The sequence below is a fragment of the Schistocerca serialis genome, chromosome 6 (genome assembly GCF_023864345.2).
Source record: "Schistocerca serialis cubense isolate TAMUIC-IGC-003099 chromosome 6, iqSchSeri2.2, whole genome shotgun sequence".
Classification (NCBI taxonomy): Eukaryota; Metazoa; Arthropoda; class Insecta; order Orthoptera; family Acrididae; genus Schistocerca; species Schistocerca serialis.
Window position 1 is genome coordinate 292,149,994 of NC_064643.1, and position 22,442 is coordinate 292,172,435.

At 37.9% G+C, this 22,442-nt stretch overlaps 1 protein-coding gene across 2 annotated transcripts in view; it reads right to left on the bottom strand.

The window, feature by feature from the left end:
* Positions 1-554: 554 nt before the first annotated feature.
* The window catches only part of LOC126484263 (transcription factor SPT20 homolog), a 42,485-nt gene continuing 20,597 nt past the window's right edge, over positions 555-22,442 (bottom strand). The window contains exons 4-7 of one of the 2 annotated variants that reach the window (XM_050107684.1): positions 17,141-17,440; positions 11,760-11,801; positions 5,647-5,771; positions 555-805 (exon numbers count right to left, since the gene is read on the bottom strand). In XM_050107684.1, coding sequence (XP_049963641.1) covers positions 5,656-5,771; positions 11,760-11,801; positions 17,141-17,440 — 458 coding nt within the window. In that variant the 3' untranslated portion in view covers positions 555-805; positions 5,647-5,655. The remainder of the gene's footprint in view (positions 806-5,646; positions 5,772-11,759; positions 11,802-17,140; positions 17,441-22,442) is intronic. The other variant, XM_050107685.1, reaches the window with a different exon arrangement.

Here is a 22,442-nt window from a genome sequence, read left to right on the forward strand (position 1 = left end):
CCTCTCCTCTCCATGCTACATTCAATTAGTGTCATTTTCATTCCAACAAAACAATGTGACATATGGTTATTCAGCAGAGTATGATCTCACTCTTTGATTAAAATTAATTTCATCTATTTGCAGACATAAGCAACAGCAGTTTTAATTAAAATTTAGTCACATATACCAGATGTAAACCAATGTGTGTGTGTGTGTGTGTGTGTGTGTGTGTGTGTGTGTGTTTTAGTTCAGAGTGCAATTTGGAAGATGAAATTTTTGAATTCTATTAAAATCAATTGAATTTCAAATATTTATCAGTTGCGTTTTGACAAGCACTGCGACTACCTAAAATAATGTACTCAACTGAAAAAATATGTTAATATTGGTGTTAATATTAGTGAATTCCTACATTACAGACTGTTAAAAGAAACTTTAAATTCTATTACTGAAACTAGTATTGCAATATCAAATGAAATTATATAATTAATATTGACACACTTAAAGTATTATCTTCATTAAAACCAATAACATACTAAAATGGAGACAATTAACTTGAATTGAAATGTTCACTCTATTTAGCATACATCACAACCCTATTTGGAATGATTAGACACAAATGCTAGTATTGTCTTTTAAGTGTCCACACTTTTCAGGAAACAGTATTTGAATATGTTGACAGCTTTCACAAAATATATTGATAATGTTCTGTGAGTTAATATTGTGAGAAATGTGTAAAAACACATCAGAATGATGCAAACAGCTAAGCAAAACTTGCGCTTTCAAAATTTCCCACATGATCTTAAATGGAGTATTGTCATCATGGCACCTGTAAACAGAGAAAAAATCTAAAATTAGAAGTAAATTAATTTGCAAGATATTTGTAACAAATACATAATGCAAAAATGAGTAATAAATATTTTTATTCTCTTAATTTCATTTTAGTTGGAATGCACTTCACCTCTAATTGTCTTGGTGTTGACCAGATGTGGAATTCAAACTGTTTCGAAAATTAATTATATTGCTAACATGTCTGTACTGTGGCTCTTTGCAACATATTTGTAGCCAAGAAACATGGATGTGATTGCATAGATTTTTCAGGCATTTAGCCAAATGGAATGGAAGCTCTTCATCAGTTTTTAGATAATTTTACTGCATTTATCCAAGCATCAAATTTTTGAAGGAAATTGAAAATGATGGCAAATTAACTTTTTCAGATCTTTTAATACACAAAAAAGAAAACAGGATTTTGAGACACAGTGTGTATACTGTAAACCAACACATATGGACCACTACCTTCATGCTACTAGTTATCATCTCCGACATCAATACACAGGAATTTTATATACAAGTGGTAAGAGAGCCTATGCTATTTTGGATTCTGATAAGTTGATGCAGTAACGGGAATATCTTAAGGTTGTTTTCAGGCAAAATTGATATACTAATCATCAAAGTGAAGAGTTTGACAGAGCACTGAAAGACCTGAGTCGGAACAAGGCCCCCGGAGTAGACAATATTCCATTGGAACTACTGACGGCCGTGGGAGAGCCAGTCCTGACAAAACTCTACCATCTGGTGAGCAAGATGTATGAAACAGGCGACATACCCTCAGACTTCAAGAAGAATATAATAATTCCAATCCCAAAGAAAGCAGGTGTTGACAGATGTGAAAATTACCGAACTATCAGCTTAATAAGTCACAGCTGCAAAATACTAACACGAATTCTTTACAGACGAATGGAAAAACTAGTAGAAGCCAACCTCAGGGAAGATCAGTTTGGATTAAGTAGAATCACTGGAACACGTGAGGCAATACTGACCTTACGACTTATCTTAGAAGAAAGATTAAGGAAAGGCAAACCTACGTTTCTAGCATTTGTAGACTTAGAGAAAGCTTTTGACAATGTTGACTGGAATACTCTATTTCAAATTTTAAAGGTGGCAGGGGTAAAATACAGGGAGCGAAAGGCTATTTACAATTTGTACAGAAACCAGATGGCAGTTATAAGAGTCGAGGGACATGAAAGGGAAGCAGTGGTTGGGAAGGGGGTAAGACAGGGTTGTAGCCTCTCCCCGATGTTGTTCAATCTGTATATTGAGCAAGCAGTAAAGGAAACAAAAGAAAAATTCGGAGTAGGTATTAAAATTCATGGAGAAGAAATAAAAACTTTGAGGTTCGCCGATGACATTGTAATTCTGTCAGAGACAGCAAAGGACTTGAAAGAGCAGTTGAATGGAATGGACAGTGTTTTGAAAGGAGGATATAAGATGAACATCAACAAAAGCAAAACAAGGATAATGGAATGTAGTCAAATTAAGTCGGGTGATGCTGAGGGAATTAGATTAGGAAATGAGGCACTTAAAGTAGTAAAGGAGTTTTGCTATTTGGGGAGCAAAATAACTGATGATGGTCGAAGTAGAGAGGATATAAAATGTAGGCTAGCAATGGCAAGGAAAGCGTTTCTGAAGAAGAGAAATTTGTTAACATCGTGTATAGATTTAAGTGTCAGGAAGTCATTTCTGAAAGTATTCGTATGGAGTGTAGCCATGTATGGAAGTGAAACATGGACGATAAATAGTTTGGACAAGAAGAGAATAGAAGCTTTCGAAATGTGGTGCCACAGAAGAATGCTGAAGATAAGGTGGGTAGATCACGTAACTAATGAGGAAGTATTGAATAGGATTGGGGAGAAGAGAAGTTTGTGGCACAACTTGACCAGAAGAAGGGATCGGTTGGTAGGACATGTTATGAGGCATCAAGGGATCACCAATTTAGTATTGGAGGGCAGCGTGGAGGGTAAAAATCGTAGACGGAGACCAAGAGATGAATACACTAAGCAGATTCAGAAGGATGTAGGTTGCAGTAGGTACTGGGAGATGAAAAAGCTTGCACAGGATAGAGTAGCATGGAGAGCTGCATCAAAGGACTGAAGACCACAACAACAACAACAATCATCAAATGGTTCATGCTTTCCAATTTGGACCACTGTGTGAACCAACAATGGACACTTCTAACACAACTGCTTTTTTACCCTTTTCAGGGAGTATTTCTTTGAAAATTTAAGTATCCTCAGAAAATATGATAATAAAAGTGTTCTTTTGCCTCTGGCTGAAACTAAAGCCCTTCTGGGATCAGTTAAAGATTATTTGGAATTGAGGAAGCCTGAAGTATATGGAATTCCCTGTCATTGCAGAAAGGCTTATATTGGATAGACACAGTTCATGCCCGATGTGTGGAACATCAACATCAGTCAGCATCATACATGTCTGCTCTAGCCTGGAAAATCTATCATTGCTCAACATTGTCTCAATGTAGGGCATAACATATCATTGAAAGAGATGCAAATTATTGATCCAACTTCCCAGTACTGGGATTGTGTACTTAAGGAATCCATTAAAATATGATTATCTGATGACATTACTAACAGAGATAAAGGTTTTAAGCAAGATGTGGAGTCCTATTTTATTGGTTAAAAAAACAACAGTGGTATGGTTTTTAACTGGGTGCATCTTCATTTGCGATTCATCACATTTTTTAGTTTCTACTGCTGAGTGCACTGCAATTCTTTGCTTTGCAGAGGGTGTATAGAGGAGCTGCTGTATCTGATGTTTCCTCAGTTCTGGCATACTGTGCATCTACAGTCTCACCTGAAGATGATACCCAGTTGGGCTGTCAAAATACTGTGTCATCAGAATGATGAAATTCGATTGCATACCCATGAAGACCATCAACGAAACATGGATATTTGCATAATGTAATCTAGCTGTTTGTAAATTGCTCATTTAAAAGCAAAGATAATTTGAATATAAACTTTTTCATTATTCACAAGACGTTAGTGAATAAGATAAATTCAGTCTGTGTTTTCTGAAATGCAACTAATTAATTATCCTTGTTAAAGCAATGGGACATTACTTAAAACTCGAACTGAGCTGACTTTTGCAAGTTAGGCAACCTATATATATATTGTATTTAACATCCATTATAGTAAAATTGAGATAAGTTCAGAATAGTGTGATATTGTTGCTTGCAAAGGTTGGATAAAATTCACAGCAGTAGAGTAAGATTGCAATGTGCGTTGTTGTTTTTGCTGAGATGTCATGATCAAAATATTGTTCTGTTTGTCAAAGTTGTGCATCATATTAATTCTCATGTCACCAGTCACATCAAGTAGCAAGCTGGCCTAGCTCTAGTTCGTGAAAGGATCCATTACACTCATTGACAGCTGGATTTTGTTTCCAAGGATTCTTTTGGCTTCATTTAATGATTGCCTCAAAAATTTTGGCTTTTCCTTAGGATTGGCTGGATGGTGCTGCTGCTTGCAGTATACCGGATATTTAATTCTGTAACTGCCTAGCATTTGTGAAATTTGAACATATCTGTGATAAAATCTCACAGAGAAAGCTTTTGATGACACAGCTTTAAATTTTGCACTGTCTGCCAAGTGTGTACCAGTGATTGATTTTATTAGTTCTATTGAACAGGCTGTTTTTAAACTACCTCTTTATGTAGCAGAGGAGGCTAGGAGTGAAGCATGGTATGTCTTGAATGGAGCACAACCATCCAAGAGCAATATAACAGTGGCTGAGAGGGCTGCTTTATATTAACTTAGAATTGATCCAGATATTGTTATTTTACTTACAGACAAGGGCAATGCCATAGTTGTGTTGGAAAAGCAGGATTATGTTCAAAGACTGCAGTGTTTACTGTCTGATTCAGCATAGTGTAGGCTTTGTGCTAACCCCACAAAAAGTGGTGAGAGAAAGACGAACAACCTCCTGAAGAAAAGGTCCTTGTCACAGGCAATTATCAAGAGTCTCAATTCTTATTGTGCTGTTCCCCCTAGCTTATATGGCATCCCTGAGATCAACAACGAAGGGTTCCTCTCCTTCCAGTCATGAGTTACTTTGGTGCTCCAACATACTGTGTAGCAAAACAACTTACTACTCTCTTGTGCCTTATAATAGGTCAATGTGAGCAGCACATTAAGAACTCAATGGATTTCTTACTTTGATTAGAGTGGATGCATTTCAATGACTTTGATATTCGAGTAAGTTTTTATATGGACTTTCTCTTCACTCATGTTACTGTGTCTAGCTCATTACAGTTGATTGAGTAAGGGTTGGTGCTGGATCATGATACCTATTTCGACATGTGTTGACTTCCACTTACTTTTCATTCAATGACCAGAACTAGGAGCAGACAGATGGAATTGCAATGGGAAGCCCATTGTCACATATCATTGCCAATTTGTTTAGCTCGCTTTCTGACTGTATTTTTATGGTGCCTATCTGTGACTCAGTTTCTCCACTGTATTATATTTTAACTGATTTGTTAATAAGCAGAGCACTCACTCTTCATGGGGAAGGAAGTACTGAAAGCAGAATACAAGGGCATACTGAAAGTGGATAATGAAAAGGAGAAATAATATGGTTTGATCTCACATTTTAGTATATTTTAGTATAATGACATTTAGTCTGTTGCCTTTATATGGTGATGCTATCCTCATTCAAAACCACTGCTGCTCTTGCTTAGTCATTCAGATTTCATAGCAGCATGTAACGTGTTAGAAAAATATTTCTGTATATTTAATTCTTGGAGATAGGCAAATAAATATTTATAAGAGTACTTTATAGTGAATAAAAAAATAGGCTTTGATTTTGGTTTCTCACCTCCTTCACTTACTGCTGAGGTTTGTTGGCAGGTTCAGTAATCATCTGATGAAACAATCCTCTAATTTTTCTTTTTATTTGACCTATTGTTAGCTCTGGCCGCTGGCGACACAGAGCAACAGTCCCTACAGACATATACGTTAACATCAAGTTAAAGTGGCAAAATGTAGCTGACTGTTAAACACAAGAAAGTTATCAGATAGATACATAATTTTATTAGCTCACAGATATAGCTTTTGATAAGTTGGTTCATGTAATGTTAACACAACACATGATTATACTACTTGTTTTGCTTTATCACTTTTTTGCTAATTTTACAGTTATCCTAATTTCCATATTCTTGGGTATTTTTCCCACATAAAAGTACAAGAAACTATCCTATATTTTAGAACAATTATTTTCCTTTTCAGAAAGGATAGAGGAGTAAGGTGCGGGGGGTAGAGAGAAAAGACAGGCCACCCAGACCCCAGGTTGACAGGGACCCACTGTGGTGTGAGCAACCTGCACTTCCATTCTATCCTTTCCCAATGTGCCACCCATTCTTCCCTGAGAAAGGAGCTATGGACTGGAAAGTTGCACAGGTCACACCACAACACAAGAAAGAAAACAGAAGTAATCTGCTGTATTACAGTCCCATATCGTTGACATTGATTTAGGATTTTGGAGAATATGCGAAGTTCGAACACTACAAGTTACCTTGAAGAAGAGAATAAAGTGATGAATGGTAGTCATGGGGATCTCAAATTGATTCTATATTTATAGATTTACAGGAGGCTTTAGACACTTTTCCTCCCAAGTGACTTCTAATCAAATTGCGTGCTATGGAGTAGTGCCTTAGTTGAGCAATTGGATTTGTAATATTCTGTCAGAAAGGCCACAGTTCATAGTCACAAAGTCACCAAGTAAAATAGAAGTGATATTTGGTGTTCCCCAAGGCAGTTTTATAGGGTCTCTACTGTTCCTTATTTACATAAACAGTTTAGGAGATAATTTGAGCAGCCCCCTGAATTGCAGGTGATCTTGTTGTTTATTATGGTAAAGCTATTAGAATATCAAAGCTAATTGCAAAATGATTTAGGCAAGATATCTGTATGGTGAAAAAATTGGTGATTGACCCTGAACAACAAAAACTGTGAGGTCCCTACTACTAAAGCCATCCATTAAATTTTAGTTAGAGAATAAATGACGCAAATCTCAAGGCTGTAAATTCAACTAAATACCTAGGTATTACAATAACAAACAGTTTGCATTGGAATGACTACATAGAAAATGTTATGGAGAAGATGAACCAAAGAGTACATTTTATTGTCTGAACATGTAGAAGATGTAACAGATCTACTAAAGAGACTGCCTACACTATGTCTGGAGTATGACTGAGCAGTATGCGATTTTTTTTTTTTTTTTTTTCCAGCTAGGCTTGATGGAGGTTATCGAAAAAGTTCAAAGAAGGGCAGCCCATTTTGTAATTGCAAAACAGAGGAGAGAGTGTCACGAGTATGGTACATAAGTTGGGGTGGGAATAATTAAAGTAAAGGAATTCTTCGCTGTGGCAAGGTCATTTCATGAAATTTCATTCACCAGCTTTCTCCTTGAAATGTGAAAAATTTTTGATGATGCCCATGTTCCTATAGAAAAGTGATCATAGTAATAAGAGCTTGCTCAGAAAAATTTGTGTTCATTTTTATCATGCATTGTTCAAAAGTGGAATGGTAAAGAAGTAGTCTAAAGGTGGCTTGATGAATCCTCTGCCAAGCACTTACGTATGAATTGCAGAGAAGTCATGCAGACATAAATATACTTGAGAGTTTTTGATCATCTGTTCAGTAATAATACTTAGTTACTCACAGTTTGGATTTCAAAAGAGTTACTCTACTGAGACAGCTATTTATATGTTCGCTCAACACATCATAAAACTTTTAAAAGATAAAATATCACCATTTGGGATCATCTTTGACTTACACAAAGCACTGAATTGTGCCAGTTACACTATTTTATGTGATAAATGAATCATGGGACGAATTACGTGGTTCAGCACATGTCTGGTTTAATTCCTATTGAAGAAGTAGGGTGTTGAAAGTTCAAGTAACATGAATAGGGACACAATATAGTCTGGATGTGGATTAATTTAACGGGCATTCAACAGGATTCAGCCACATTATTTTATTTTAATTATGGGGAAGAATTAGTACCTTTTGCAGATAATATGAGCTTTATTAACAGACTAAGCAAAGAAGCATTAACAGGGAGAAGAGAAAGTGATGTTTCAGTTTTAAGAAGAAGTTAAGCTACATTCTGATGATGGAAGCAGATGGAAACTTCAATGGTGGTTGAACTTGTGCAGGAACATATGTAAGTAACAGTCTGGACTTTAATTTTCACTTAAAGTGGGATTCTTTACATTCCTAGGTTTTACCTTCTCCAGTTTCCTCATGATGTTGGGATTAGATACTATTGTAGTACTTGGTAATGGATTGAGGGCTAAACCATAACTCTGGTAATGTCCACTGACTGTATTTTACCAGGGCATAAGGCCCCATGTGTCAAGTCACATGATGTAATTGTTTGGGTATGCCACCAGAAATGGCATTATGCCAGCCAGACAACACCTGACTCAGGTAGAGGAAGCCTTGGATACTGCGAAAACTTGATAATTTCTTAAGGATAGTTCAGAATAGCCATAAGGTTTTTATTTTAAATATGAATTGTATTGAGTAAATGTTTTAGGATGAGTAAGGATGACGGGAGTAACATGTATATCAGTAATTAAACATAGTTATCATGTAGAATTAAGGCCATGGTTTCTAAGTGTAAGTCAGGAATATTAGGAGATGTAATATGGAAAGTTTGACACCTAGAGAAAATAGCTCAATAAAATAAGGTTAAGCCATAGTACAGCACTGATGAGTTAGAACAAGAACAAAGAGTCCCAGTGGTATTGGTTGATCAAGTCTCACTGTCTTCATGTCATGTGGCAATGTCTCAAAACAGAAAAATGCATGATGCATCATTGGCTGTGACATTCTCAATTAAACCACTCTATGTCCCTTGAGAAGCAATTTCACGATAGCGGTAGATCCACCAACAATTGCAACTATGAAAAAGATCTGATATATCGGAAAAGTCTATCAGATGTTAGGATGATGTATAGAAGTGCCTATAGCTGGGAAAATTATAGGATTATTGTACAGTGCAGATAGAGCTGGTATAGTGCCTGTAGCTGGGTCAATGGTATCAGAGAACTCTTGAAGTGATGCCATTGGATAAATCTCCCAGAGTGAGAGGAGTTAGTAAAGAATTAATAAAACAAGAAAGAAGTGGTAGGTTATCGAAGTACAGATAGATCCCCTAGACACAATATCTTGAGAACACTGCCAAAGCAAGGTTACCATGGCTCACTTACAGTTGTAAATAATTTTTTTCTGAATTGCTAAGGTGCAAAAATACGGTACAAAATGACAATGTGAAAATCATAAAGTTCATGCAAGCGACTATTGCCAAACAATATGGCAGTGCACATACCATTCAGTTTGTGTAGGTCAGTTTTCAGATTAAGGAAGTGCTTAGCCCATAGTACATGTATTCTACTTAATAGTTGTTAGCTATAGGTACCAAGTTATGAGTGTATACTTGTAGAAGATGATACAATGAGATTTAGATAAGATGCAACCAGTTTGTAGTGCTAGGAATCCATCTTGACACCTATTCCTCTCATGTAGTGGAGCCAGAAACTGCTGTTCAACAAAGAATTTACTGCCCAAGGATGGAGCAAAGCACAAACCAATGCCAGTGACAATAAAAGAAGTGTAAATAGTGTAAAGAAACAAATGACACTGTGAGTAAAGTAGAAGATAGAAAGTATAATTACTTTTAAATGTATCAGAACTTATGTTGCAGCCAACTTACAAATAGGAATCCAGAGGGCTGAATTTTCTTAGAAGAAGAAAGAGTAACAGCATGAGCCATAAGCCATAGCCAAGTACTGATTCTAGAACATTCACAATTGTGTCCACCAGCTGCAGTCATTGACTTGCTAACACAGCAGGAGTGAGGTGTGTTCGTGATGCCTGACCAGCATGAGTCAATGCCTGGGTCACTGACCACCCTTCAGGAAGTTTTTGCAGTTCAGACCACTATCACGTCATTATATCCACACCCAGAACAGTCACACCTGTTCAAGACATTTCTGCCTGACAAAGAAACACAGCTTCTTCCAGGTGGTCAACACCAGATAGTGGTATTTAAACCCTCATCCCATGAGCAGCCAGTCATCAGTCCAGACGCTGGGAAATGTTGTGAGGCCCAATTCATGGCAGATGCCATCGAACAAGCCATCAGCATGGCAGGGCCATGCACCTCACATGCAATGTATCGGTTATTGTCATGGGATCTACTGACACAGTCTTGGGGCTTATGCGTGCAGCAACCACTGCCACCACCCTATCCATTGCTGGAGTCTACAGCCCAGGGTTCATCTCTGTGGGCGACACTGCCTGCCATGGTGCCGGCAGGACACCACCAGTTGCAATGTAATATGCCTTTCTTGTGTTGTTGATGGCTGCACGCTTCCAGCCAGGATCTATTTCTGCCGCAGATGACTCAGTGCTCTGCATATCAGCAACACCAAGCTCAGCATGACACATGCATGCAGCATGCTGTTTGCTTTGTCTACCTTGCCTGCCACATGAAGAGGAAATATTATGAGCACAACATCAAGCCACATCAGAATCAAGGGCTCACCTGAATGATTGTCCAAGTCTGAGAGAGTAATAAAGTACTTTTATATTCACTGTTTGTTTCTCTGCAGCCTGTGTCAATGCCCTCATGTCTCCCTCACCTGCAGGTCCCAAGTGGGACTTGAGCACCTCCTGATAAACACCCAGACAGCTCCCACAACCCAGCAGCAGTCATTGCACTACCGACTCATTACATAATGTCTCTTCCTGTTCCATTTGCATGTGGAACGCAAGAAGAGTGTCTACTCTAATGTGTCTGCGCATGCTATAAATAGTTTGATGTTATCTTCTTAGTTGTGATGTGGGTGATACATAGGAGGCTGTAGTACATTCATAGATACCTCAGTTTCACTGGTTTTTGGAAATGGGTTTTATGTGATAAATGGCATCAACCATCAGCCCAGTGCAAGCATCTCGCTTTTGCTGTGGTTCAAACAAACATGTGACCATTCATGCTGCCCCTCTTTGTATATGTTAAATATTCCCTATTAGTCCTATTTTGTATTGGTCCCACACACTTGAGTAATATTCTAAGATGAGTTGTGTGTGTATTTTGTGAGCAGTCTCCTTTCTAGACTGACTGTATTTTCATAACTGTGCAATTTTTTCATCTGCCTGACATTGTACCCTCAGATATCGTGGTTTTGTGAGATGTCCATGTGAGGCATATGAGCTGATAGTCATGCTGATCTCAGGTATTTGCCAACTTTTTTTTTCATTCATTCACACATCATGTTCGATATGTTTATTAATAAACAAGAGCTTTCAGGAATGTGCAATGAGTCATGTTCTGCATGAACTAACAGAAGCAGTCACTGCAGGCTATTTTTGTAAAGTATACTAACAAAAATTTACTACTAATGATGATGTAATTATGGGAATAGCTTCTAGATTATGTTATATATGTATATGTATATTAGGAGAAATGCGGCTACTATGAAAGGTGTAAAAAGGCGCTGCTCATCCTCTTGAACTACTAAGGTGCTGTTTTCATCTGATACTTAGCAGAGGCAACATCTGTTCAATGCAAACATTAAAGTTAAGCAAAATTTACGTCCCTGAGTTCACATATACTCATAAATAGTAGAAGAAATGACTAATAAGATTTGAATCAAATTAATCACAATGCATTCCTCCTGCTAACATGGTTTCCAAAGGTTAATGCAATTGATTATGATAATTGACCATCATTGGTTAAGATAAATAGCATTTCACAAACATGTTGAACACAGAAGATATTTCAAATTTTGAAAAAAAAAAAAAAAAAAAAAGACAAGTATGTTACAGAAATGTTTATATGTATAAGAAGCTAAATTTGGAGGGATTGTGCTGAAAATGATGAAAAGATTGAGATACACAGAAAAAGCACCTTATACGTACCTGCAATAATTTCCTGGATAATATTCAGTGTCTCATTTAGACCTGCAACACAAATAAATTTTGTTAATTCTATAAATATATGTACCTTTTATTATGCTTCATTAATGTGTTTCTTCTTTTCTTTGTTTTTAATGTTTTCAGAGTTTTTAAAATTATGATAATTTCAAGTTAAAAGAATCAAACAATGGAAAATCCAGGATAGAATGTAACAATACGAGAGAAGGAAAGTTGCTACTCACCATATAGCGGAGATGCTGAGTTGCGATGGGCACAATAAAAAGATTCACGCAATCATAGCTTTTGGCCATTAAGGCCTTTGTCAGCAATAGACTCATATACACAGATGCACACACACACACTCACGCAAGCGCAACTTCCCACTCGTCTACAGTCTCAGAGAGCTGAAACAACACTGAAAAGAGATAGAGTTAGATGATAGATAGATAGATAGAGGTAGAGAAAGAGAGAGAGAGAGAGAGAGAGAGAGAGAGAGAGAGAGAGAGAGAGTGAGTGTGTGTGTGTGTGTGTGTGTGTGTGTGTGTGTGTGTGTGTGTGTGAGAGAGAGAGAGAGAGAGAGAGAGAGAGAGAGAGAGAGAGAGAGAGAGAAGTTGGAAACTGCATTATTGATGTGAGCAATTGCCCAGATGATTTTGTTAACGTCAAACCTGATGTTAAGTGTGTTACATCACACAGAACACGTAGGAGTCTTAATGCCTTTAGTGGCTACACTACATTTGACACTGACATCAGAACCGTGTGAACAGCCCACGAAGATCAAGTGCACTCTGATAACAAAGATGTAAAAATGCAAGATATGACTTGACATCATGCTGTTAAAAGATCGTAAAACTGTTCTCCAGCTGGGTGACAGGTAGTGTCAGAATTTGTACAAAACCGCTTTAATTGTGCAAATGAAATGACCAGGATACTTAAAACTGTGTGGAGCTATGATTTTTATTTTTTTATTTTTATTATTTTTTTTTAGGTGAGAGTGTTCTATCAAAGAATATTATATTATCATTGCTGTTATTATTTTTATTTTTGTGGTGGCATTGGCAACTTATAATGAACCTTGAATGTGCAGTAAAGCTTGACATAAGGAACATCACTAGGGATTTGCCACATTCAAATATGATGATTATGATGCTTTCAGAGTAATAAACCTACGTGGCTGAAGTGAACTGTTGTTTGTGAAAATGTTGGGAAGACACACAGGAGAACGGGATCCTTGCAGGTGATGTGACTGGCACATCTCCTTTCCCTTTGTTACATCACATTCATCTCATTCTGTACTAAAAACTGCTAGTAAAAGGTTTCTTGTACAGTGGACAAGGTATCTGCATTGGCAGGTTTAGACATAGGTTGAAAATAGATTTTGTACTTGTAGCTAGACAAGAACAGCACCCAGCATTGTAGGCAGTGTGCTGCCTTGCCAGGCAAGGAACCATGAGGATTAAACAAGGAAAGCAAAGGTTTATGGTCAGTAATAAGGTGAAATACGGAGCGATATGAACAACATTACATTTCTGGAGAGTATAGACTATGGCAAGCTCCTCTTTTCCCAACTGAGAGTAATGATGCTGGGCTGGAGTGAGAGATTTAGAGGCAAAAGCTACAGGTTGTTCAGCACCATTGGCATATTAGTGTGCTAGGACCAAGCTGAGGCCATACTGTGCTGCCAACACTATGTGCTGGTCCAGAGAACACTTGGCTAAACAAGGAGCTGAGAGTTGTTTGGATTACAACATTTGAAAAGCACATTCATAATCTAGGCTTCAGCAAAAATGTACATTCTTGCATAACAAGGCATGCAGTGGGTTGGGCAATGTGGCCGACTCTGGCACAAATTTGTGGTAGTAGGCTATCTTCCCTAAGAATGTCTGGAGATCCTTCATGGACGAGGGACGAGGCATAGATGTCACAGCAGAGATGTGGTCTGGCAGAGGGTGAATTCCATCCTGTGAGACCTTGAACCTCAAATAAACAATAGAAGGTGGAAAAAACTGAGATTTTGCAAAGTTACACTTTAAGCCAGCAGACTGTGAGACGGAGAACAAAGTGCACAATTTTTTCAAGTGTTCAGCCAATGTGGACCCCTTGCCAACAATATCATCTTTATAATTAATGCAATTTGGGACAGGCATAGTCAGTTGCTCTGTAAACTGTTGGAAAGTAGCAGGGCCACTAACCACACCAAAAGGAAGGTGCTAATACTGATAGAGACCAAAAGAAGTATTCAAAACCAGAACTTGCCAAGACTCTTTGTCCACAGGTACCTGCAGATACGCTTCAGACAAACCAATTTTTGAAAAGTACTAGCCACTCAATATTTTTGCCAACAGTTCCTCCTGGTGTGGGAGAGGATACACATCCATAATCAGTTGCGTGTTGGCAGTAGTACTGAGGTCACCATAAAGGCAAAGTTTCCCCGATGTGCATGATAAAAATGAGGCCGAGCTGTGGATTTCAAAGAAATATGAGCAGAAAAATTTGTAGCACATCCTATGAAAAAAAGTCCAAATACTTCTCACACAGTGTTTCCAATTGAGGATGAAGCACCTGATTGGACACATGGTGAACTGCATTGGTGATAAAAAATCCATGACAGATTTTCTTGGCAACAAAACACTGGAGAGAGGTTTCTGTTGCTCTCCCTTTAGGTTGAAAATATAAGGGAAAATATAAAGAACTAGGTAGATGTGGGTTAGGTTCAATGGTAAGATCATAGTTCATCCTAGATAAAGGGATGGGACAAACCAAGAGTTTGCACAGACAGGATTACTAAATCTTGGAAACAGTACTACCCTTCACTGGGGTTGTGAATGAGTTCATAACTGGCCATCAAATACAGAGGTACACAAATATTCGGCAACTTGCCAGAGCACATTGAGTGCATACTGTGGAATCTTCACAGAAATTCTCAAAATAAGTATTTTAGGTTATTTTATAATTAATATTAACACTATAATAAAACAATTTCTCGAGTTAAATCATTTAGTTGTATTATACTTAAGAAAAATATGCTTCTTTGACTTTTATCCACATTTTGGAGACAATGGCATGTACAGAATATAATTAATGTAATGTAATATACTGGAGCACAAGATCCCACTCAATTCTATTGAGTTCAAGGAAATTGAAGCAGGGTAGGCGGGTTGGGGGGGGGGGGGGGGGAGGAGGTGGTTGCCAGTGGCCCATGTTATATAATAGGTATTAAAGTCCTTTTGCCTACACTGCAGAGCACACTCAGCAACTGGTTGCTGTTCATCGCGAAGGCAGACCATTCATTGTATCCATTCGTGCATTATATCAGAGTGGGGGTTGTATTCCATATATAGAAAGCAATGCAATGAAAACATGTATGCCCATAAATGACATGATTAGTTTGAATTTTGGTCATAGCTTTAATGTTGTGTGTTGTGGCATTTGTTCTTACTGTATGTACAAGTCAGGTTTTATGGTACAAATAATTGCAGAAGTGTAGGTGGTCATCGTGGAATGTTCTAAAAGTATGTTGTATAAGTTGATAAGACTAGCGGAAGATGGCAGTGGGTGAAACAGGGAGTACGTGAAGGAGAGAGAATCTTATTTGATGGCTTCACTTGAAAAATTTGTAGCCTTAGTGGAGTAATTACTGAAGCAGTCAAGGCCTGGTGGTACTGGGTAATGACTGGAGTGCTCCTGAGTTTCCTGGGAGTAGAACTATACTGGCAAGAGTGTGAAACAGGGAACTTGTTTTATGGAAATTTAACAATTATTCTCCAATATTCTATAATAACTAATACTTTATTATAATATATTTTTGTTTATTTATGTATGTATCTAATCACAGTGTAAGATAAATGGTTCTTGTATTATTTAATTATACACTTAATGAAAACTGCTTAAACTCTATTAATGTCACATTTATCATGTGTCAATATAGGTTTATATTGTCATGGAATGTGCTTTTTAATATTTATGACATGGCTGTTAAAATTGCTATTCCAGCCTCTACATCGTGCTCATTATACACCATTACCTCCAGAATCACCCGAAGCACAAGCACTGTGGTAATCTGAAATAAGGGGCAAATACAGATGAAATGAAGCAGAAGAAGCATAGAGCATCAGATGTTAGTCAGCTCAAATGAGGAACACAAAGAAAGCATCATAGAGACATTACACCACCATGCAAGCTGCTGATGAAGTTTAAAAGGGGTCACATTGTGCTTGGAGACAGGTAGGGATTTTTCTACCATCTAGTATAGGTCTCACTATCAAAGGAGGATATATAATGAAGAATAAAAGTAAGTAAAAAATATGAAGACAATTGGAGGACAAATTTCAAGCTGTAGTGTCAAAAAACTAGGTTTATTTTAAAAAAGCACAGATCAATAGGATGAAAGACAAAAGATGAAAATAATTAAATGGAGAACAACAAGCAGAAAAGATTGGGTGGATAAGGGAGAAATGGGGAGGGGATATAGTGATTAGGCAGCAAGTAGTTTTATTCTCTGCTTTGTGGATTAGTCTAGAATACATGACACTAACAGCACGAAATTACTAAAATCATCCAGTCTCAAGATTTGGATAAACATTACCATAATATAATTTCTCTCATAGATATTCTGATGATTTGGGAAGTGACTGGGATAATTAAATTTCATTAGTTTAATTTGAACTCTGGATTTGTAAATCTCTAAGATAGCACATGATTGGTAGTTCCTTTTTGGTGGCATTTCCTTTGGGATTTTCCTGTGCTGAATTTGTTCTAAGGAAAAAGTTCATTTTGGCTTATCTTAAGCCACACATCAAGAAACGTTTTTGTCTGTTTTTTTTTTCATACTTTCATGTAGAGTGTATTGTTCATTTTGTTTATTTATTGTTTTTTTCATTCTTTTTACAGAGATAGGGTGCTATTTAGTCTGAGCTTTGCCATATTTTTTACATATTTAGAGGAAAACATATTTATTACCTAGCATGTTTATATGCAGCCCACGCAGATTAAAATGGAACTTCCTAAGTCTCTTTGTTTCAAAATTAAAAGCTTTACACATTTGTTAAAACTGAATTTTCCACAGTGGAGGCAAGCTTGTCATTTGGTAGCATGATGTATAGTGGGAGTAAGAACCATGGCTCACAAAGCACTGTCTTCAAGAAGTCAAACTTGCACACTGTATTGCAAAATGAGGAATTAAGGTGCATGCCAGAGGGTAGAGACAGTAGTTTCATTTATACCACATTTACAAAATAAAATGGAAAGAAATCAGAAGTTTTACCTACAATAACCCAGTGTATATGACTTTAAGTGTAAACTGAGTATAACTGCAGAAGAATTCAAATTGCTGCCAATTCATCAGCATTTGGAACAATCATAATTCACAGAACATTGATACTCACTAGACTCTAGTGATGATGGTGTTGGTGGCAGGAAATTAATATTTGGTAGACGTTGTGATCCCTCTGGAGCAGCTGGATTCTGTGCAGGAGCAGATAACCCCAAACGAGAAAACATGTTAGGATCAAAACCCATACTGCGAGCTGCCTGCATTAATGGAAGAAACATTCGTGGATCTGTCATTCCCCCATGAGACGGTCCACTTTGAGAAACATTTCTTGTTCCTGGAACATTATTGCTACATCCTGCTGAGGTACCAGGCCTGTGCTGCATTCCTGTTGGTCTGGCTTCATGAGATGGATCTGCAAATGTTACAAGGAAGTTATGTAACAGAATTATATGCAAAACTGAAAGTGAGCACTGAAAGCAAAAATGCCCAACTGCACATTTATTGAGAGAGAGTTTGAGGAAGAGGGATTTTCAGAAAATGAACAGAGAACGTGTTTCAGGAAAAAGGATAAGAGAAAGCTAGTGCACTTCACAAAAGAGCACTGCATGATGTTGTTGTTGTTGTTGTGGTCTTCAGTCCTGAGACTGGTTTGATGCAGCTCTCCATGCTACTCTATCCTGTGCAAGCTTTTTCATCTCCCAGTACCTACTGCAACCTACATCCTTCTGAATCTGCTTAGTGTATTCATCTCTTGGTCTCCCTCTACGATTTTTACCCTCCACGCTGCCCTCCAATACTAAATTGGTGATCCCTTGATGCCTCAGAACATGTCCTACCAACCGATCCCTTCTTCTGGACAAGTTGTGCCACAAACTTCTCTTCTCCCCAATCCTATTCAATACTTCCTCATTAGTTATGTGATCTACCCATCTAATCTTCAGCATTCTTCTGTAGCACCACATTTCGAAAGCTTCTATTCTCTTCTTGTCCAAACTATTTATCGTCCATGTTTCACTTCCATACATGGCTACACTCCATACGAATACTTTCAGAAATGACTTCCTGACACTTAAATCAATACTGGATGTTAACAAATTTCTCTTCTTCAGAAACGCTTTCCTTGCCATTGCCAGCCTACATTTTATATCCTCTCTACTTCGACCATCATCAGTTATTTTGCTCCCCAAATAGCAAAACTCCTTTACTACTTTAAGTGTCTCATTTCCTAATCTAATTCCCTCAGCATCACCCGACTTAATTAGACTACATTCCATTATCCTTGTTTTGCTTTTGTTGATGTTCATCTTATATCCTCCTTTCAAGACACTGTCCATTCCATTCAACTGCTCTTCCAAGTCCTTTGCTGTCTCTGACAGAATTACAATGTCATCGGCGAACCTCAAAGTTTTTATTTCTTCTCCATGAATTTTAATACCTACTCCGAATTTTTCTTTTGTTTCCTTTACTGCTTGCTCAATATACAGATTGAACAACATCGGGGAGAGGCTACAACCCTGTCTTACTCCCTTCCCAACCACTGCTTCCCTTTCATGTCCCTCGACTCTTATAACTGCCATCTGGTTTCTGTACAAATTGTAAATAGCCTTTCGCTCCCTGTATTTTACCCCTGCCACCTTTAGAATTTGAAAGAGAGTATTCCAGTCAACATTGTCAAAAGCTTTCTCTAAGTCTACAAATGCTAGAAACGTAGGTTTGCCTTTCCTTAATCTTTCTTCTAAGATAAGTCGTAAGGTCAGTATTGCCTCACGTGTTCCAGTGTTTCTACGGAATCCAAACTGATCTTCCCCGAGGTTGGCTTCTACTAGTTTTTCCATTCGTCTGTAAAGAATTCGTGTTAGTATTTTGCAGCTGTGACTTATTAAGCTGATAGTTCGGTAATTTTCACATCTGTCAACACCTGCTTTCTTTGGGATTGGAATTATTATATTCTTCTTGAAGTCTGAGGGTATTTCGCCTGTTTCATACATCTTGCTCACCAGATGGTAGAGTTTTGTCAGGACTGGCTCTCCCACGGCCGTCAGTAGTTCCAATGGAATATTGTCTACTCCGGGGGCCTTGTTTCGACTCAGGTCTTTCAGTGCTCTGTCAAACTCTTCACGCAGTATCATATCTCCCATTTCATCTTCATCTACATCCTCTTCCATTTCCATAATATTGTCCTCAAGTACATCACCCTTGTATAGACCTTCTATATACTCCTTCCACCTTTCTGCTTTCCCTTCTTTGCTTAGAACTGGGTTTCCATCTGAGCTCTTGATATTCATACAAGTCGTTCTCTTATCTCCAAAGGTCTCTTTAATTTTCCTGTAGGCGGTATCTATCTTACCCCTAGTGAGATAGGCCTCTACATCCTTACATTTGTCCTCTAGCCATCCCTGCTTAGCCATTTTGCACTTCCTGTCGATCTCATTTTTGAGCCGTTTGTATTCCTTTTTGCCTGTTTCACTTACTGCATTTTTATATTTTCTCCTTTCATCAATTAAATTCAATATTTCTTCTGTTACCCAAGGATTTCTACTAGCCCTCGTCTTTTTACCTACTTGATCCTCTGCTGCCGTCACTACTTCATCCCTCAAAGCTACCCATTCTTCTTCTACTGTATTTATTTCCCCCATTCCTGTCAATTGCTCCCTTATGCTCTCCCTGAATCTCTGTACAACCTCTGGTTCTTTTAGTTTATCCAGGTCCCATCTCCTTAAATTCCCACCTTTTTGCAGTTTCTTCAGTTTTAATCTACAGGTCATAACCAATAGATTGTGGTCAGAGTCCACATCTGCCCCTGGAAATGTCTTACAATTTAAAACCTGGTTCCTAAATCTCTGTCTTACCATTATATAATCTATCTGATACCTTTTAGTATCTCCAGGGTTCTTCCATGTATACAACCTTCTTTCATGATTCTTAAACCAAGTGTTAGCTATGATTATGTTGTGCTCTGTGCAAAATTCTACCAGGCGGCTTCCTCTTTCATTTCTGTCCCCCAATCCATATTCACCTACTATGTTTCCTTCTTTCCCTTTTCCTACACTCGAATTCCAGTCACCCATGACTATTAAATTTTCGTCTCCCTTCACAATCTGAATAATTTCTTTTATTTCATCATACATTTCTTCAATTTCTTCGTCATCTGCAGAGCTAGTTGGCATATAAACTTGTACTACTGTAGTAGGTGTGGGCTTCGTATCTATCTTGGCCACAATAATGCGTTCACTATGCTGTTTGTAGTAGCTTACCCGCATTCCTATTTTCCTATTCATTATTAAACCTACTCCTGCATTACCCCTATTTGATTTTGTGTTTATAACCCTGTAGTCACCTGACCAGAAGTCTTGTTCCTCCTGCCACCGAACTTCACTAATTCCCACTATATCTAACTTCAACCTATCCATTTCCCTTTTTAAATTTTCTAACCTACCTGCCCGATTAAGGGATCTGACATTCCACGCTCCGATCCGTAGAACGCCAGTTTTCTTTCTCCTGATAACGACATCCTCTTGAGTAGTCCCCGCCCGGAGATCCGAATGGGGGACTATTTTACCTCCGGAATATTTTACCCAAGAGGACGCCATCATCATGTAATCATACAGTAAAGCTGCATGCCCTCGGGAAAAATTACGGCTGTAGTTTCCCCTTGCTTTCAGCCGTTCGCAGTACCAGCACAGCAAGGCCGTTTTGGTTATTGTTACAAGGCCAGATCAGTCAATCATCCAGACTGTTGCCCTTGCAACTACTGAAAAGGCTGCTGCCCCTCTTCAGGAACCACACGTTTGTCTGGCCTCTCAACAGATATCCCTCCGTTGTGGTTGCACCTACGGTACGGCTATCTGTATCGCTGAGGCACGGAAGCCTCCCCACCAACGGCAAGGTCCATGGTTCATGATATCTGACAGACAATGTTCATGTGATGCCTGTTAAATATGAATGTTTTTGTACTTTCAACATTGCAGCATAGTCAGCAATTGTGATAATCTAATATATAAGGAACTATCAGCCTCGATTGCGGTAATGAAACCAACCTTTACCCAGGTTTCAGCCCAAATAGTTGAGCCTTCTTCAGAAGGTATACCTGAATCTGTAATTTGTCTAAGAGGGCATGGGCTGTCTTAGTTTTATTTCTAGACCATGCCCTCATAGACAAATTATAAATTCAGGTATATCTTCTGAAGAAGGCTCAATTATTTGAGCTGAAACCTAGGTAAAGGTTGATTTCATTACTGCAATCGAGGCTGATAGTTTCTTATATATTAAATATGAATGTTGGCTTCATCTTGTTTCATCTCTTGTATTTATTGGTCATTAATCACCACTAACATAAGTGAAACATGATGAACTCACTGATCCCACTTGGATTGCTGACAAGCTGTACGATTTTTCATGACTGGTTTACAAGAAACAAGAACTGACATTTTTATTGTGTTTTAACATATTTAGGATTGTATGTTCTGGAGTTATGTCTGACAACATGTGACACACTTACTGATGTTGATCTTCCTTAGACAATATTATTTTAATAATGTTATGGTATGATCTACATAAACAATTTAGATTGTTTGCAAATGATGCTGTCATTTACTGTCTCATAGAGTCATCAGATGATTAAAACAAACTGCAAAATTATTTAGACAAGGTATCAGTATTGAGTGAAAAGTGGCAGTTGTCTCTAAATAATGAAAACTGGGAGTGACTCAGATGAATATAAAATGAATCCATTAAATTTTGGTTTCATGATAAATAACACAAATCTAAAAGCTGTAAATTCAACTAAATACTCAGGGATTACAATTAAGAATAACTTGAGTTGGAATGATCACACAGATAATATTTTGGGTAAAGATAACCAAAGACTATGATTTATTGGTAGAACACTGAGAAAATGCAACAGATCTATTAAAGAGGCTGCCTACACTATTATTGTATGTCCTCTTCTGGAGTATTGTAGTGCAGTGTAGGCTCCACATCACATAGGATAAATGGAAGACATCAAAAAAGTTCAAAGAAGGGCAGCTCATTTTGTACTATCATGAAATACTGGAGAGAGTGCCACAGCTATGATATTGTAATTGGGATGGCAATCATTTGAATGTCAGCTTTCTTTTTTTGTGGCAATTTCAATCACCAACTCACACAGAAAGATTTAAGTGTTAGTTTTTCCCATGCGCTGTTTGAGAGTGGAACGGTAGAGAACTAGCTTGAACGTGGTTCAGTGAACACTCTGCCAGACACTTAATTATGAGTAGTGTGTAGATGTAGATGAAGTATTTAGTCTTTAAAGTGGTTTGATGCAGTTCTCCATTAGTTATTATCTTGTGTTTATCTGTTTATCTCTGTATAACTGTTTCACCCATTTATATGAATGCGTGGCGTCTGTTCTTTCTGCAGAAAGAACAGCCCCC